This window comes from Populus euphratica, unplaced genomic scaffold, assembly GCF_000495115.2.
Source record: "Populus euphratica unplaced genomic scaffold, PopEup_1.0 scaffold191.1, whole genome shotgun sequence".
Taxonomy (NCBI): domain Eukaryota; kingdom Viridiplantae; phylum Streptophyta; class Magnoliopsida; order Malpighiales; family Salicaceae; genus Populus; species Populus euphratica.
This window is the reverse complement of record NW_011500069.1, coordinates 252508-272469: the sequence shown is the minus strand read 5'-3', so window position 1 is coordinate 272469 and position 19962 is coordinate 252508. Positions and strand designations below refer to the sequence as shown.

At 30.6% G+C, this 19962-nt stretch overlaps 1 protein-coding gene across 1 annotated transcript; it reads left to right on the top strand.

Annotated features, from left to right (window-relative positions):
- The first annotated feature begins 7841 nt into the window (after window positions 1–7841).
- On the top strand, window positions 7842–12650 carry YSL6 (YELLOW STRIPE like 6). Its single transcript, XM_011002659.1, has 7 exons — window positions 7842–8308; window positions 8548–8720; window positions 9061–9158; window positions 9520–9657; window positions 9868–10057; window positions 10514–10643; window positions 11619–12650. The coding sequence occupies exons 1-7, from the start codon at window positions 7963–7965 to the stop codon at window positions 12551–12553; spliced, it is 2010 nt and encodes a 669-aa protein (XP_011000961.1). The 5' UTR covers window positions 7842–7962; the 3' UTR covers window positions 12554–12650.
- Window positions 12651–19962: the final 7312 nt, after the last annotated feature.

The following is a 19962-nucleotide window of genomic DNA, read 5'->3' as shown; positions in this document are numbered from 1 at the left end:
TAGAGTGCTTTCCTTAGCCTTTTTTTAGATTTTTTTGTGCCTTGTACAACAAAATTACACAACCTATATGGTACAAAAGAATTATCAATGAGTAAATAACAAATGAAATTTTAATATTTGAAATAAAAAAATTATCCTAATTTTGATGTTACCTGTTGCAGCGTGATTTTTCCAAATCTTCCTTACAACATTATCATTTACTTTATCCAACTCAAATTTAGCCTTATAGTAAAAAATTATATATAAAACAATTCAGTAATTTGAATAAAGTAAACAAATTAGCATAATAAATAGCAACATTTTAAGTTAATACTAACCTTAAATCTTGAAAACCATGCATCAACATGCAGTTTTCATTTAGGATATTTGGAAGTTTAGCTCTTTTGAAATAATAAAATTTTCATCGACAATTAAAATGCCGATGTTATTATTCAGGCAACCTCAATATTTATAAACATAAAATTAAATAAATTTAATTAAATATCATTTGTTCATGAATTGTTAAGCATAAACCAACTCAATGCAAAACAAAGTTATTTTGAAAGGTTATCTTTCCGTTATGCTTCATACTTATGAGTGAATGGATCCCATTGTGAAGAGACTCCCTCTCTTCATTGCAGCACCGCACTCGAAGAGGTAACATTGTGAGTCAATACATGTGCTTCATGTGTCTCTTTTGGTCGACACTTAATGATTCGTGATTGTCATTATCACTATTAGAAAAACTAGCAAGGACCATGTACTCATGACAAGAAATTTATTTTCCCCTAGGCATCTACATAAATTGACAAAAAACTAAACAATTTTGATTTTTTAATAAAAAATTAGCATTACCTCCCTTATACAGTAACTTATCTAAAATTTTTAATCATGCAAATAGACAACATATATGCCACAAATCAGTTGATTTTCTTATATTTATACTAACAATTTTGAATAATTCAATTTCATATAAAATTCTCATTTTCTATATGATAATATTTTTAATCCTAAATTGACAATAATTTATTTTAAATGGAGTACTTACAATATAATAATTAAAACAAATCCTACACATTTAATTAAATATAAACAACAAAATTAATAAAAATAAAATAACTAAAAATCAACAAAATAATAAAAAAATATTACAGTAACAACTAAAATTCAACATAACTATTACTTTATAAAATTATAAAGAAAAAATAATTGAACAAAAATAGAGAAAAAATAAATAAGGAATGAAAAATTCTTAACTGAATGGTGTGCTTAATTTTATAGTACAAATATGTGTGATGCATAAAAAACAAAAAAACAAAAATACATTGTTAAAAAACCTTAGAAAAAAAGAAAAATAAGAAGGAAATACTTCAAAAACTTTACCTAAAATCCATATTTGATTGTATTAAGAGAGAAAAAAACTTGATTTCCAGTCTTGATATTTGAGAGATTGAATAGAAAGGCAAATTAGAAAGGAGAGAATCACAAAGAAAAATATATGGTTTTAAACTGGGAGAAAAAAATGAAGGTGTGTTGCGCTCATTGTGTTTTTATATTAGGTTTTACAGATAGAATTATTGATAGGCTATTAAAAATTATTATTTTAAAATATTTTATTGGTGATTTTATTTATAAAGTATCTTTGAAATTTTTTATTCGCACTAAAAATTTCACAAAACCCTTCTCGATTTTTTAATTTTACCTGTAATTATATTCATATTATAGTAAACAGTCAGTCAGAAATGCATTAATTACTAGCGCATTGGAATTAGTATTCTAATGGCGATTCCGTAAGGAAACCTATGAAAGCATGGACCTCAATTAGTAAAAGCATTAAGTGTCTGTGTATTGAAACTAGAATTCCATTAATAATTCCATTGGAAATATTAAAATTTTTAATTTTTATTACCAACATATGAAGGGGAATAGTTCTGTTTGTCTATGGAATATATTGACAAAAAGAGTCATTTGATATACTTGTGTATAATTAGTTCCATGAACAGTTCCAGGACAAAAGGAAACAATTCCCTTTATCTCTAGAATATATATACAGAAATAACCAGTGGCATACCTATGTGTAATTAGTTCCATGAGTAGTGAATAGTGTCAGGGAGAAGGGGAATAATTCCCTTCGTCTCTAGAAAATACAAACAGACAGAGCTCGTCGATATAACTATGTAAAAAGTTCTATGAACTGTTCCAGGAAGAAGGGGGACAATTCCCTTCGCCTTTAGAATATATTGATGGATAAAGCCCATTGATATACTTGTTTGTAGTTAACAAACTATTAGTATTTTCATCGATGTGAAAAAGTGTCTAACAACAAATAGTACATGTATTCCCTATTTATTTTGTAAATACTTAACTTGATAACTACACGCATAACACAATAACACTAATTCACATAACAATAATAAAATAAATATTTCTTTGTAGAAAATTTCATCAAGTAATATCACATTATAGTTTATAGCATTACACTTTTTTCTTTTTGCGAATCAGTTACAATTGTCTTCTTTTTCTTCTTTAATTGACTTGTTGTTAGCTTCATCACAATCTTCTATGTTAATTTCATCATTATCATCATTTTCTTCGACTTGTGCATGTCCATTAGAACTCAGAATAACATTCAACTTTTTAGTGTCAACATCAATCAAAATATTCTTAGTGACGCGATGGATCAATTAACTTACTAACTTGAAAGACATCATCTTTCATATTTGATTCATCATTCCTATCCTACACAACCTCAACACGATCTAAGGGCTTGGTTTCAATACGGATAACCAATTAACTCTTGAACAATCATTTAAAAAAAAAATGTGTATGCATAATAAACTAACTAGCATTGCTTGGCGAAAACAAAGACATCATAGACATTGTGAAATCAAGCTTTTGAATTAATTTTAACCAAACCATGATAGGGATCTACTTTGATTTTTGTTAGTGGTGTTATACTAATAGCATTTGAATAAAAAATACTATATTATGCTTATTATGATACTATAATTCAATTATCTTTTTTTAATTTTTCATAATAGTCAACTTCAAACTTATTAGAAAGTAATCTCTTAACACAAACCTAATTGTTATATGTCTTTCTACCTTACCTATATTTTTCAATTTGAAACTTGTGTCCATTGACAAAATACTCATTATAACACTTCACCTTTCTTTTAAGACCCAAACTTAATAAAGACAAAGTAACATTAGTATTCCCTTTGAATTTATAAAGTTGGTAGATAAAGTACAACTATAAATAGTTAATGAGAAATATGTAATGAAATTAAGTATCCCGATATATAATAATAATTAAACAGTACTTTTATGCATTTTGAACCATGTGAAAAATTATTTATCTTATAATCAAAAGATTTAAGATTTGATCAATCGTGAGTTTTAGGACTGTAAATCTTGATGATATTGCCTATGAGGCATTCAATAATGTATCAGTTTATAATATTATAAGAGATAAATTATTCATTAATAACAGAGTTCAAGTAGTATACTTACTAAATAAAATGTCTAATTCATTGTAGTAAAATAACATATAATTATATGCTTGCCTGAATTCTGTTTTAGAGAAATATCTTTACCTGCCAATATTTTTTAGTGTGGGTTATCCATGATGGGAGAATATTAACAAGTTTTCACGTGAAGACTCTTCACCACGATCATCATACTTTGAAAATCAATTGATTCTTGTTCTCAATTGAGGCTAAAAATAATACGAGATAAATATTGAGATCTCTTCAATAATTTAGGTCTCATATATCGAAGCCTTAGAATGTGTCTTATTTTAAACTAGAAGTTAACCCAACCATTTTTTTTTACCATGGTCTCATGAGGAACATATGGTTCTCCATGTGCATGCCAACATATGTATTGCTCTGTGAACTTTTTTTTTAGAAGATGCATCATTATAATATTTGAAATAAGAAAATTTTTTATTCTTATACTTCTTGTATGTACATCTAATATAGCATCCACTAATTTTTCTAGGATTAAATATTAGGTAGTTAATAAAACCTTGAATCCCATTACGATAATCCATTATCCATAATTATTAGCATGAATCTCAATACATTCATGAATGATCATTATCACTTCTATCGAACCTATATATAATAATGATAACAATATGTATTAATTAACTACGTTAAGTAAATAAATTTGTAAAAATATTAGTTTAAATCAAGATTATTCAATCTATTTTAATACTTGACTTAATTTATTGTTAATTATCTACATACATGCAAATTTGTTCACATTTATCAAAAATTATATCTTGGCAATAAAATTGACAAAATATAAAATGGACCTGTTAAATAAGTGATTATTTATTTCATCACAAAACTCCTAGTCGGTAATTCGACATAACTTTCAATAATTTACAAATAAATATAATTTTACAAAATCTAAAATAAACTATAACATGTACAAATCATAAACTCATACAACAAGTTTGTTTAAGAAAAAACTATAAAATAAGTAAATATCCAAAATATATATATATACTATAAAATTATGTAAAAAAAATAACATTTTAAAATTATGTTCAAATTAAAAAAATATATATAGATTTGCTTACTTAGCGTGGAGAATCCTCAATAAAATTTGAATTATAACACAGATGCTGAAAAACTAAATATTATGGTGGCTGTAAAAGTCTACTAAAGGTTGAGTTATATTGAGATTGGAGGGGTGACTATTTTGTTGCAGAGAAATATTTTACAAGGAAGAAGTAGAAATGAGAAAGGAAAAAAAGAGAGTCAAACTTCAAGTTATAAATTAAATATTATCGATGGATTGACCAACATAATTATTATGATGGTAACTTCATTGATAATTATATTGGTATAAATATCATATCACTGTATAATTTGCCTTTTTGAATCCTACTGTAATATCATTCATATATACTAATGAAATTTTTTATCGGGATATTCATGGATGAATTGTACTATTGGTCTAATTCTATAGGTAACGACGTTTGTAAAAATTTACATGTCATCGCACTGCTTAACTCTAATTTTATTAATTGAATCCATATATATTTAGGCTTAACGCTTTGTTTTAGCTCAAGAATGCAAGGTTTGGTAACTTGCTAGACCTATATATGCTTGGACTCAGTGTTTGGCTGAGCCCAAGGATACTGGGTTAGCACCCTGATTTCTTTGTTTTTTTTTTTAAAAAAAAATGGATTTTATGCAAACAAAAAATATGTATAAAATGCACTGATCCATCACTATGTATGCGATGAGCTTGAAAACATAGGTTGATAAAAGTTGTGACAGAGTCACCATATATTCAATGAGCTTGAAAACATAGATTATCTAGATGTATTTTCTTGTTAAGTGTACTATGGTTGTTTTCCTTTTTAGCTTTTTTTTAATGTATTGTGATATTCTTAATTAATTTGTAAAATAATGAAACCAGATCTCTTTTCCTCCTTAGTAAAAGGTGAACTAAAACATAAAGAAATTTTGGAAAAATACCTTGACCTTTCCAAAGTTTTCACTCTATAACATTTTTATCTATAATTTTATAAATTATTGTTTGCATACTTTAGTTTGTGATACTTATAACATTTTACATCCTCATTTAATGACGCGGAAAAAAATCAACAAAATAGTTTGAAAAAAATGACAAATCTTATTCTTTTTTAAATAATGACTAAAGAGCTCTTGCATTGTTAATTTTGCAACTTTACCATTTTTTTCAATAATTTTACCAAAAAAACCCTATATGTTGTAGATGTATAAAAAACAAGAAGCCTAATCGTAAGCCAATTTAATTTTGAAGGATAGAATTGAAAAAAATAGCAATAAAAGAAACTCAAACAAAAAAATAGGAATGAGGATGAAATTGCAAGAAACAAAAAAAAATTATAAATCATCTTAAACAAATAAAAATCAAAGGAATTGAGACTAAATTTAAAAGATAAAAAACTAAAGAATGATAAAATTGATAAAACTTTCCAATTTGAAATGATTTTTCAAAATAAAACATGGACTAGATAAAGGAAAAGAAGTTTATGGGTGTTGTGATTTTTTTAATAGGCGACACGCAAATCAAGGTGAATGAAAGAGAAATGAATGAAGGGAAAGAAAATAGAATCAGTGCCTAACCAAACACAATCTCCATACATGCATAATCTAGAAAAAAAAAAAAACTATACATGCATAATCTAGAAAAAAAAAGAGAATGTAGAGACACATCAAATAATATAGTAGAACATTTTTTATTCACCACTAAAGTCAGTCACATACATCACCCGAAGGCGATGGAGTGGCTGACATGCTGACACACAATATGCACATGTTAACAGTTTTTGTTTTTGTTTTTTATGTATCAAAAGACAACATCATCCTAGAAAAAAATAGTTATTGCTAAAAAATTATCAGGAAGTGATAATTTCCCCTATGTAAAAATATTTTGAGAATTTTCATTTCAATAGTGATAAAGTCATTACCCTGTTCTTAAAAAAAATAACAAACCAAGAATGCTCCTAGCCAAAGTTAAGTGGAATTTCACTTTTAAAAGTATCAAAATAAGTTTAATGTACAAAAAAAATTATGAAATAATAGAGAAACCCCTCTATAATTGTAGAATAAAAAATGAACCATGTGAAAATATAAATCAACCCTTTAAGCCAATTCAATTTTTTTTTTTAAAAGGTAACAATGTAATTTTATTATTATATTTCATAATAAATCATGCCTATCATACAATGTTTTTTCCATACGAAATAAGTTCTATTAATTTTGTTATTTTAGTTTTATTTTTATGTATTAAAAGATAACATCGACTTTATAAACAAATAATTATTACTAAAAAACCATCTAGAAATGATGAATTCATCCTTGTAAAGATGTTTTGAGAATTTTTATTTCAAGAGTAATATTCATAGTTAAGTGGAAATTAGCTTTTAAGGTACTAAAGTAAATTTATTGCACAAAAAGTTTATAAAAGGATAAAGATACCCCTCAACAATTATAAAATAACAAATAAATCCTATAAAAATACAAATCTATCCCGAGGGTCCAGTGCAAATGGGTTTTTTAAGGGATGAAAATATAATTTCAAAATTATAATCCATGACTCTTATACAATCCTTTTCCCACTCCAGGTAAGTTATATTGATTTTTACCGGCCAAATCTTGCAACCAACTTTCAACTCTTTCCTTTGTCTCCGATTTAACACTGTTAATAGTCATTGTATTGTACTGTTCTGTCACATTAACCCCTGCACTATCAGAATATGCAACCAAGTCCTTAACTTTAAGTTTTTGACAAGTCTATCCTTCTATCAAATTCCAGCCAATTTTACTATTAATTATCATTTACTAAACAAATGCTTAATTTTAAACTCTCACATTGTGATTCATTATTAATTAGTCCTAAGGAGTAAAATATTTTATTTTCTCTAGTACACTTAATTTAGATTTAAATGTAAGAAATCATGAGATTATATAATTCCAATCTCCTGTTAAAAAAAACATAGATAAAAAATCATTATATCATGCAATATATAAGGCTTTATAAGTTAGAAGATAAATGATAGATCACTAAAATATCCAATATAATTAAAATAACATTTTAATAAATATCACCAAAAAAAATAATACATTATACTTTTTTGAAGAGGAACAATCCTCTCTGTAGTTTATTAGAAGTTTGTACTTAAGTTATATGGACTTGAATTAAAACTTAATAGACAAATGCATTAAAATAAGTTTAAGAAACAAGAAGCTTAATTGCAAATAATTAATAGTTGAAGGCTTAATATGATAGAACTAACATAATACAGGAACTAAAAATATCATTAATAATTTAAACCACCTCATCCTCTTTCTCCTGACTCTACCACCTCATCACCTACACCCAATCCAGTCAAATAAAGCTTCAAAAAAAAAAAAAACACCCTTTAAAATCCCTAAATCCCCCGTTTTGATCTAGAAAACCCAACGAATCCAAATCATGGGAACCGAAATAACAGAGCCGTTACTAGTCGACTCCAAGGACAAAATCAACACCGTTGACTCGACTGAAATCATTCCAGAATGGAAGGATCAGATCACGATCAGAGGGCTAGTAGTGAGCGCTGTATTAGGAGTACTATTTTGTATCATCACTCACAAGCTGAATTTAACGGTGGGGATTATCCCGTCGTTGAATGTAGCAGCTGGTTTGCTTGGTTTCTTCTTTGTTAAATCATGGACTGGATTCTTATCCAGGTTAGGTTTTTCTGTTTCTCCTTTTACCAAACAGGAGAATACCGTTATCCAAACTTGCGTCGTCGCTTGCTATGGCCTCGCCTTTAGCGGTAACCGCCGTTGCTTTGATGTATAGATACAGTTATTAGTGTGCATAGAGGTTGATAATTATTTCATTTTTGTTAATAATTTTAGATCAGGTTAGCTAATTAATTTTATTGTTGTAATTTATTGATAATTGATGGTTAGTTTGTTAATCCATTCTTTGAAGAGGAAAGAGGAGGTTAGGATAGTTAATTTTGTTAGAAATACATATTTTTTTAACTGTACTTGATTTTAATGGTGACAGGAGGATTCGGTTCGTATTTGATTGCTTTGGACGAGAAAACATATAAATTGATCGGTACAGATTACCCTGGGAACCGGGCCGAAGATGTTAAGAATCCAGGATTGGGGTGGATGATTGGATTTTTGTTTGTTGTTAGTTTCCTCGGGCTTTTTAGTCTTGCTCCGCTTCGTAAGGTAACTTTAAACATCATTCTTTTTGAGATTTTTGAAGAACATGCAGCTGCTAGTATGTTAAAATGGCGATATGTTACTGAGAATCATCTTGTATCTGTTTGTTTTTGTTCGATGTTGTTTCGATTAAACTGCTTTTTGCATCTATTCTCGGATACATATTGAGTAGTTTCTAGACATTTGCAACAGATTTTGGTGGTTGTGACCGCATAAAATCTGAAAAAGGCTTACTAGTGCTCGAACTGTTCCACGTATACTGTTACTCTTGTGGTGTGTTGGTGGGAACCATGATTATAAGTCATTGATTCTCATATTCTCATTATATTTTGTGATGAAACGATAGGTTATGGTCATGGATTATAAGCTTACATATCCCAGTGGTACAGCCACAGCAATGTTGATAAATAGCTTTCACACAAACACAGGAGCAGAACTTGCTGGGTGAGTGCTGGATGTGTCAAGTTCGTCATTATTTTGTAGGTCTTATATGGTGTCTCTTGATTTAAAGTTGCTGGAAGATGTTATTAGAAAATATCAAAATCAGTGAAGAAAATTTAAACAATTCTGGAGAAAATGTATAAAGAACGAGATTTGTTTGTCTGTAGGATTATCAAAGAAGATGAATGGTACTGCCGCATACTAAGTAAATCTAATAATCGTGATTTTTTTTCTGAAGTTTATGTTGTTTTTTTTTCCCCTTTTTTGGCTGCTACAGTTTGTTGAGTGGTTTGGTAGTCAGAATAGCTGAATTAACAAAAAGTGAGTTTCCTAATTTATATTTATTTTTAATGACATTTAACAGGAAGCAAGTCAGTTGTCTTGGAAAGTATTTAAGCATAAGTTTGGTTTGGAGCTGCTTTAAGTGGTTCTTCAGCGGTATTGGGGATTCATGTGGGTTTGATAATTTTCCCAGCCTTGGTTTGACGCTATTCAAGAACACGTAAGCTTTTAATGACATGCATTATTTTTGGACAGTGAATTACATTTTGGTTGGGTTGCTTTGTTGAGGAACTTTGAGAGAGGGCCTACACATACTATTTTCTTCTTCTTCTTCTTCCTTTTCCCTGGATACAAAATTGAAGTTCAGCATTGCTGTATCAATGGTTTATCAGTGATGTTACTTGTTTCTCACACGACTCTCTTTATGCAGGTTCTTCTTTGATTTCAGTCCAACTTATGTTGGATGTGGCCTTATTTGTCCTCACATAGTCAACTGCTCAGTTCTTCTTGGGGCCATCATCTCATGGGGTTTCCTCTGGCCCTTCATCTCCCAACATGCTGGGTCCTGGTATCCAGCTGACCTCAGTAGCAATGATTTTAAGGGTCTTTATGGATACAAGGTATGGAGAATAACCATTTTTACTCTGAAACATATTCTCAAGTTTCAACAAAATGAAGGGTTTTGACTTTGCATCTTGAGGTTTTGCCTTAAGAGGATGTAAGCCACCACATTAATTTTTTGCATGCTATATATGGATTAGGACTACTGCCGGAGCAACATACAAGTTCCTCAAGTTTATAAACTTCTACTTTCACGTGTATTTATTTAGCATGCTGAAATTATTGGACTTGGTGTCTGATTAATGACAATGACTGTGACTCCTCCATCTTGTATCGTATATTCACTCTTTAGTCCTTCCCCCATTGTGGCTCCTCAGTCCTCACATAGACCTGGTCCATCCACTGTTCATCACTAGTATTGGGCTTGTTGATGGATAGTCTGTTATTGAATTTTGCTTGCATGGCTGTGCCTTGGGGATGTTGTCTGAATGAGTTTCCTTCCACACTGTTTGCAGGTTTTCATAGCAATTGCCCTTATCCTTGGGGATGGTCTTTATAATTTGATCAAGATAATTATCATAACTATCAAGGAAATGTGCAAGAAAAGCACCATGCAGAACCTTCCAATTGTCAGTGAGGTTCAAGGTAATAATTCGTACTGTCTCCATTTGTGAAATGAAATCACGTGATCTTGTTACCATTAGGCCTTTGGCTTAGTGGTAGGCTGGTCGTGGCCCCTTGGTAAAAATTAATAAACTGAAAGATCTTGTCTCATCTGCCATGTTTCTCAAATGTGTCTGGCATTTATCAAGTGTGCTCATGTTTGAACTATTAACATAATGTTGAACTGCTAACTGAACAATTCTGTTTCTCCCGAATTTGTTTTGGGAAAAATTGGCTAGTTCAAGAAACTGCTCGAATTGGAGAAGTGTAGTTTCTCCTTCCAGAAGAATCTCTTGTCTTCTGCACCAATTATTTTCATTAACATCCTTGAAGTTGTGTCTGTGCTGAACATCATGCATGATTTTTTTGTAGCACAAGCATATCCTGAGGTTATTAAGTTCAAGAGATGAATTATAATTACTCTCTATCATTGCATTGATATTTTGTTAAATTGTGATGCTGTATTTAACAATGTTCAATTATTTTGATCGATATACTTGTTGAGAAACATGTGCTGTTGATTTTTGGGAACCGCAGTCAGACTAAAGGATTGGTCCCTATGGGACCAAACAAAACAAGATCTATCCCTAAATTTTACCTAATAAACAATAACTTAAATATATTGTTTCCTGAGTTCTGTTACAAAATGATTTTTGAGACACCTGATTTTACCTGCCTTGAACAGTGCTTTCGTATCTAAATCTATCAGCGATGCTTGTTATTTCTCTGGCCCTACTAAAGCTTAATCTTCATCACACACTGATTTCATGTAGCAATTACTGAGACTGCCATTTTCATAAGATAATATTTATGCATTGTCGGCATTTTCCTTCATCAACAGATGCATATAGTTGGTATCATCTTCAACATGTAAACTTTTAGTTGCATGCCCTCTTTCTTGTTTGAATATAGCTGTTTTGTGTTCTGAAATAATTGTTTTTATGAGTCACTTGGCAGATAGTGAGGCTTCCAAATTGCTGCTGGAGCAAAGAAAAAGAGATGAGGTATTTCTGAAAGATAGGATACCCACCTGGTTGGTGGCTGCTGGATATGTTGGTCTGGCTGCAATATCAACCGCGGTGATTCCAGTAATCTTTCCACCACTGAAGTGGTATTTGGTTCTGTGTTCATACATTATTGCCCCTGCTCTTGCCTTCTGCAACTCCTATGGAACTGGACTGACAGACTGGAACTTGACATCAACCTATGGAAAGATTGGTCTTTTTATCATTGCTTCACTGGTTGGTTCCAATGGAGGAGTTGTAGCTGGGCTAGCAGCTTCTGGGGTGATGATGTCCATTGTCTCCACCGCCGCTGATCTGATGCAGGATTTCAAGACTGGTTACCTCACTCTATCATCTGCCAAGTCAATGTTTGTGAGCCAGTTGGTAGGAACAGCCATGGGTTGTGTCATTGCTCCACTGACTTTCTGGTTGTTTTGGAGTGCTTTTGATATCGGAGACCCTGATGGCCCTTACAAAGCTCCATATGCCGTGATATTCAGGGAAATGGCTATCTTAGGTATTGAGGGCTTCTCAGAGTTACCCAAACATTGCCTGGCATTATGTTGCGGATTCTTTGTAGCTGCTATAGTTATCAACCTTCTAAGGGACGTGACTCCCAAGAAGATCTCGCAGTTCATTCCTATTCCAATGGCCATGGCAGTCCCATTTTACATCGGAGCTTACTTTGCAATTGACATGTTTGTTGGGACAGTGATATTGTTTGTATGGGAGCGAATAAATAGGAAGGACGCTGAGGATTATTCTGGGGCAGTCGCTTCTGGTTTGATATGCGGTGATGGGGTTTGGACAATACCCTCGGCAATTCTCTCTATTTTTAGGATCAACCCGCCCATCTGCATGTACTTTGGGCCTTCTTTGAGTGGGTGAGCAGGGACACCTCTGCCTGTGTTGTATGTATTGTAACTATACCTTATTTGAACTGAAATACCGTTCCGTAAATCTGTTTGTTTTATTCGATGGTTCATGTATATCGGGCATGGCTTGAGATTTAAAAAAAAAAAAAAATGATGAAAAATCTGATTTTCATGTGAGACGTGTTTGCCTCACTTAAAAAATGGATGAAAACTAGGTTGTGACTTGACAGAAGGTTCTGATTAAATTCCCTGTTTTCTCAAGGACTAAATAATGTTTTTCGGCAACAACTTAGTCTTTGAACAGTAACAAATGTTGCAGCATCTTTCCTCCCCCGCAAGTAAGCATGTTTGTGACCAGTTTCGGGGTTGGCTTTGTATACTCTTCGAGGGAATTTAAAAAAATAAATTAAAAGGTGTGGTAGAAGTCCAGTAGTAAAGGTGTGATTGAGGGTATCAGTTAAATTATGTTTTTGTCCTTTAAAAAATGGTTTTAACTGGCCTTGGGAGGTAAAATAGTTTTTTCTCGTGGTTTACCTCTCATTGTAGAATTATTAAGGGATATCTCAATTTTTTTACATAATAAAAATTACTTGAATATCTTTAGAAGCGAAATAAAAACAAAAAAAAAAACCTAAGAATTAGGGAAACTTTTTTTATTTTTACTTTTTAAAGAACATATAATGACTCAATTCCTGTTGGAATTAAGATTCTCTAGCTTGGCTTATAAGGGCTTTTTTATAATTTTATAAAGGATATTTCATAATAATTATTTGATGCTAAAAGCAATGGTAATATAATAAATGAAATGAAACAAAAAAGTTCTCGACATGTGTAATGCAAAAGTTAGACGCTTCGTTGTCGTTACTCTAGTGGTGAAAACGATTCTTCTGTCACGTCATTCAATTAGTTTCAATATCTTTTTTTTTAGACTGTATGTGTATGGTAATTCTGTCTGGTTTGGCACTAATTTAATTTTTTTCCCTTCCTTTCTCATCTTCACCTCGATTTGCATGTCGTCTCTAGAATATTAACATCAACGCTTTAATTTATTTTTCCTTTATATTTTATTTTTGCTTTTTTAATTGTAATTTTTTTGTTTGAAACAATCATTTCAAATTAAAAATTATTTTTAATTTTATTTTTTAATTTTTTCATCTTTTATACTTGGTTCTTATTTTTTTAATTGTTATCTTTTTTTATTTGTAAAGATATATAAAATTATCTTTTTTAATTTCATCTCTCATTTATTTTTTTATCAGGTTTGATCATCATTTTTTATATTGTTTTTTTAAATGTTTTGATAAGTTTTTTAGATTATATTTTTTTTATATTTTATATTTTAACATTGAATTGATTGGAAATCAAGCTTCTTGATTGGATTCGGGTGTGAGATTTCACAAATTATGATTTTGAAAGATTAACCTGAATTTAGAAGATTCATTCAAGTTTGCTAACTTTTTAATATTATTAAATTAAGATTTTTTTTTATGTCAATTAATTAACTGAACTCATTAAACTCAATTCACTTAATAATTTAAGTCAATAATTTCTTTTATTTTTTTATAAATACTAGCATCGCCTTGAATTTATTCCTCTTATATTTAGAAAAATTTAGTTTGGCCCATGATATTACAATGGTCACTAATATAAGTTTTTTTAGTCATTAATATAAGTTTTTTTAGGTAGCTTTATATTTTTTTTAAAATTAAGTATTTTTTTTTTAATTTTCAGTTTTGATATTTAATTTATTAAAATTAAGATTTTTAATTTTTTTTTATTTAAATCCTATAAATTTATTACTATCTTACACTCTATATACAAGTTTCAGAAATTAATGATTACTCGTCGCTGTAAATTAAATATACCATTATTTTAATATTTTGTTTAAAAATTATATTATAAAATATATCACCATCTAATCCAAGTATTTCAAAGATACTCCAACCATCATCGTACACTAAAATTTTAACATCCTGATAATTTTCTTTTTAAAGTTGAAAGAAGGAAAACCCGCCCTACCGCGAAGGGCGGGACAAAAAGCAAGTGAGAGCGGTGAACTGGCAATGAAAAGTCCAAGTGAAAAGAAAAGATGCTGCCATCACCACATGCTTAAAAACAAGTTTCCGAAAATGACTGAGCCACTTGTCGAGATTGATGCTTGCTAGCAGCAGCCGCTGGGTTTTCTTCGTCTAATCAGCGGAACAATTGTAGCCGTCAACATTGGATGTTTTCTTTCAAGTTTGGTAATTGCCAACCAAACACTTGTTTTATGCCTTTAAATATTTTTTGCTGCTTTTGGTAAAGCATATCTGAATACTCAAGAAGGCTATCTACTTGTTTTGAATACTTTATTACCATGAGACATCATTAAGCACAATAATGATACACTCTATCTGCTCTCTTTTCTTTAATTTACCTTTTTTTTTTAAAAAAAAAAGATTGATTGCTTGCACCGATCATCCCTTCGATTTACAGAAATACATCCAGCTTTTGCTGATATCATGAGCACTGCTGAGGTCCTTTGGAGGAAGGGAAAAAATATTCAAAGAAATTCGCTCAGTTTATAGCCTCTTAAGTTACCATTGTTGTCACGAGACAGATAGAACTTGGATATGGATGTTGATGGAACAACCTTTCCCTGTCTTCAAGTTATAAAAATCCACCTCCAAATTATTTAGAAATAAATTCACTCGTATCAATGGATTTAGAAGTGCTTTTTGCGTATATGGGGATAATATTTCTTTTTATTTGTTAAAATTCATGGCTTTTATATCCTTTCTGGATCCATCCCCCCTCCTTTTGACACCAAACACATCGCCCTTCTTCCTCCTTGTGCACTTTTATATAATTAATTATCATTTGCTTCACCAGCACGAATATCCTAGCCCTAGGCGAGCTTTTCCATGCTTTAAAAAACTCGTGCATCTTTTTTCCAGAGAGAACCGGAGGGGGAAAAACAGGATTAGTTTAGGTGGGTTAGGGATGGAGGAGGGCTGGGTTTCTCGCAAGACGTACAGAACAGAGACATGTGGCAAGAAGAAGATGATGAAAAGTACGGCCATTCTTGTTTTTTGCACTAATTGAGAATTCAGTGCTTTTGAACTGTTACACAAAATAGATTCTCAGAGTGAAAGAGAAATCTAATTCTCAAGACATCACACTAGAAATGAATGCACGTCAAGCATATGGCGAGGATTGCGACCTCTTATGGTGGGCTTATCAGCCTCCAAATCTAATGGAATCTATCCATAAAAATCGCTCGATGCATTGGTGATTCTAAACCAATCATTTCTCTGTTATCTCTAAGGATTGCACCACTTTTGCCCTAATTAACCTAATCTTGTCTAGTTAATCTCCCCAACATTTTCAGTTGTTTTCTTTCATTGGCCGTGAAAATCCAACAAAAAGCAGGGAAGTAAACAACGATGGAGTCAATAAATAATACATGGCAAACGCAGAATAAAAGGGAAAAAACAATTTTATTTTCGAGCAAATTCCTCGATGCACAGAGCCAACAGAAAGGGATAACTCATGGGTGCGGTAGATGTGACACAAGGATAATGGTGAGGTCCATCTTATCATCAAAAGGAGCCATTTCAGTTAGAGATTCTGGCTTTATTGGAGCTCAGCGACTGGTGGATGTGGCTCCTATTCAATGCGGTGGAGCAACCTTTTCTTCCCATTTTCATTCCTCCTAATCCCTACAGTCGGTCCATTTCGTCGAGGAATATCACAATAATGTAAGGCATATAAGGTAGACAAGGACATCGCATAGATTTTGTGCTGTGTAAGTTTTTTCATGTTACTCTCTCAGCTTTTCACTCGAAAACTTTCCATGGTAAGATCGCTGGTGCAGCCCTTTGCAGTGAAAATGACAAATTAATGCATTGCATGGGGTGTCTTTGTCCCACAGCCCCGCCTCTTGCTCAAAGCAAAGCAAGGGTAATTCCAGCTCCCACCCCAGCTAACGTGGACCCAGCATTTAACCTACCTTCGGCAAAAGCTCCATTTTTCTTTTCAAAAATTAATCACCAGGACCTTTTACTTTTAATCCCTTTTCACATTCATCCCTCTATATGATTTTGATTTATTTCAATCCTTCTACTGCATAGGCTTGTACTTTTTGATTCCTCAATCCGATCCCATTAAACAAGCACATCAGTTTAATTAATCATCGTCGGTTGATTCAGATAAAGAATCTAAACCATGGCACCTTTTCAATCTATAATGAATAGAATTAAAAATACATTTAATTCTTAAATTTAATAAAAACTAAATAAAAATAATTTAGTTAGTTGTAAATATTAAATAAAAAAAATGATATTTTCTTAAAATTGAAGATTGCGTACCAATCCTGGGAAAAAATTAATTCTGTTTTTTAATAAAAAAAATCAAAGAATTGTTTTTTCTAGGATTAGGATATGAGATTCCGATCTTCTTCTTTTTTTCTTTTCATTATTTAAAATTTATTTTATTTTTATCATTAACCAAATTATTTTTCATTAATTTATAATAATTTAATGTATTTTTTTATTTATTTATTATAAATCGTAGACAATATGGCATGATCTAGATACTCTATTTGAGTCAACTTATAATGGCAATTTAGTTAAACTATGGGAATCGCTTTAACTGAGTTGGATGGAGGGTTACATATATGAGAATGGGGACAATTTCTCCTTTACATTTTCTTAAAATTCATATGGGTCCTTAATAGTTTTAGAATTTGAATTTGCTCCGTTTTCTTCCAAGAAATTTGCCTCTCATGCTTTTGATCCATCACTCCATGACATATCTACTGAAGAGTACTTTAATTTCAATAATTATAATTTAATTATCATTTAAATATATTATTTTGCATTTTACCATTCATTTTTCTTTTAATCTAACATTAAATTATAAAGTCAAATAATAATACAATGGATGGATCAACGTGTGTGTATGTTATATTTTTGTCAACTTCATGTTTTAAAAAAATAAAATCCATGTTAAAAAAAAAATAAAGATAGGGTGATAACTCAACGCATCTTGATTTTATAGAATACCAAGCCTAAATTAGACGAGACTAGCTTACTTTCATGTCCAATATTATTGGACTTAGCTACACACTGAGTTCTAATATACGCAAGTCTGATGAGTTATCAAATCTAATGTTATTGAGCTTAGCTATGCACTGAGCCCGAGTATATATGGTCTGACGAGTTATCATACTCAATATTATTGAATTTAGTATCATGACAAGTTATTATCAAACCTAATATTATTGAGCTTAGCTATGCACTGAGCCCGAGTATATATGATCTGACGAGTTATCATACTCAATATCATTGAATTTAGCATCATGACAGGTCTAAATGGATAAAGAATTGATAATTTTTTTAAGCTCCATATTAAACCACAAGACTTTGTTTGATTATTTTTATGACCTTTAATCTAAAATGTTAAGGTCAATGACACTTATTCTCTTATGCCTCTAGGTGTATAAGGGTTTTCTAAAGGCCGACCACTTTTCCATCAACATTAATGTTAATGTAATGGATGATGTATAAAGATCTTTTAAGAACTTATCGTATTTCTATCAATATTAATACTATATAAGAAATATTCCTATCAACATTAATATTATGTAAGAGATATTTTTTTTCGTTAATGTTTTTAGGAGGAATTGACACTCCATCCTTTCCAGTGAAAAAAATAAAATTCAAGGGTTATAAATACCCCTTGAATAACTTTGGTAAAGAGATACATATTTTTATATTTTTTTTCTTTTTATTCTCTTTTTATACTCTTATTTTTACATAGCATTTATTATACATGAACAAACACTCTTTTTTCTTAAGAATCTAAAGTTTATTATCTTATTTATTAATTGTAAGTTTTTATTAAAAGTTATTGATTTTTTTTTGTATAATCAAAGACTACTAAAATCCCATAAAAAACTGTTTTACTGGTGTTTAATTTTCTATTACCAACCATTAACTTCTTGAACTCTGAAGAATAGAACATTAACATGAACACGTGATTACTCTTTATCCAAATACTAAAAAAAACATATTTAATTTTAAAATATCATCAAATATTTATCAAAATAGCATTTTTAATTTATCATTTTTAACTGCTAATCCTACCTCCACAACCAAGGATTAAGTAGCAACTTGTATATGTTTACTAGAAGGGTTGTTATATAGACCATAAAACTATGTAAAAGAGAAATAAAAACATTTTTCATCTTATAACTAAAAAAAGTAAAGGGATATCTAATAATTTAAAAGTGAAGGGATATCTAATAATTCTTATCTTATAAAAATATTATCTTCCCAACTGGTCAAAATATCATTAAGGATTCGAATTCTAAACTATAATACATATAAAAACAAATCTATTTTTTACCATGATTAAGAGTTGTATTGTGATTATAATAATTTTTTAAAATATTTTTATTTAAAAATATATTTAAATAATATTTTTTATTTTTTTAAATTTATTTTTAATATCTGAAAATTAATATAATTTAAAATTATAAAAAAAAATTGAAGCAAACAAAATTATTTTTAAAAAAAAATAATTTTAGTATATAAAAACGAATTCTAATTATATTATCACAAGAAAAAGAAAAGAAAAGAAGGCCTATTGATGTCCATTCAAGTGGTTTGCTTGGACCTGCAAGTCAAGTATACCTCGAAGCAAGCATGATCATAAGCAAATGTATCGTATTGAAAATGGTAAGATATGAAAGATGATCAAAGCCAATGAATTATGAGTTTACGACTTTTTGTGCCAGAATAAATGCATCCCTCCAACTAAATTCTGTCCACTGCTTCTTGTCCCATTTTCCCTAATGATGTCGGCTCCCTCCATCTAATCAACGGTTTCGACTTTTGAACTGTGCATGATATATTGCTTAAATTACCTGAGCTCACTGCTCAGACTTCACAGAAGGCTGAGAGGTCAAGGCTCTATTGATATTATTAGGACAAATCTGTATTGTACGGATTAAAATAAATGACTGAGTTGCGAGTTACACGACACTCGAGAGAAGGGCATTTATATCATGCACGTACAGTTTCAATGGTTTGGTCAACAGACACAGTGATCGCCCCTCCTAGATATATGGGAAGATTCATCCGTCTCGGATGAAAAAATATACATGCGTGCCTCCGCGTTCTTCTCTCTCTTTGATACTCGTCCATGTAATGTGCTTAGCTTTTACAAATTTTATCGGATTAAAACCGAACCGGAAATATTCTCAAAGGGCATTGCTTCAAGAAGTTCTTCACAAAAAAATAATACATTTTAAGGATCAACTAATTGCTCCGTCAGCTCAGTGGATTGATTCGAAATGACTAGAACTCACTGTGTTGATTGAAAAAGATGGGAGTTGGAAGCGTAAATGACTTAGACAAACATATATATATATATATT

Coding starts and splice junctions, on each gene's coding strand:
- YSL6 (XM_011002659.1), top strand. CDS start 7,963: ATGGGAACCGAAATAACAGAGCCGTTACTAGTCGACTCCAAGGACAAA. Junction 9,159..9,519: donor ACAGGAGCAGAACTTGCTGG/GTGAGTGCTGGA, acceptor GACATTTAACAG/GAAGCAAGTCAGTTGTCTTG. Junction 9,658..9,867: donor TTGACGCTATTCAAGAACAC/GTAAGCTTTTAA, acceptor CTCTTTATGCAG/GTTCTTCTTTGATTTCAGTC.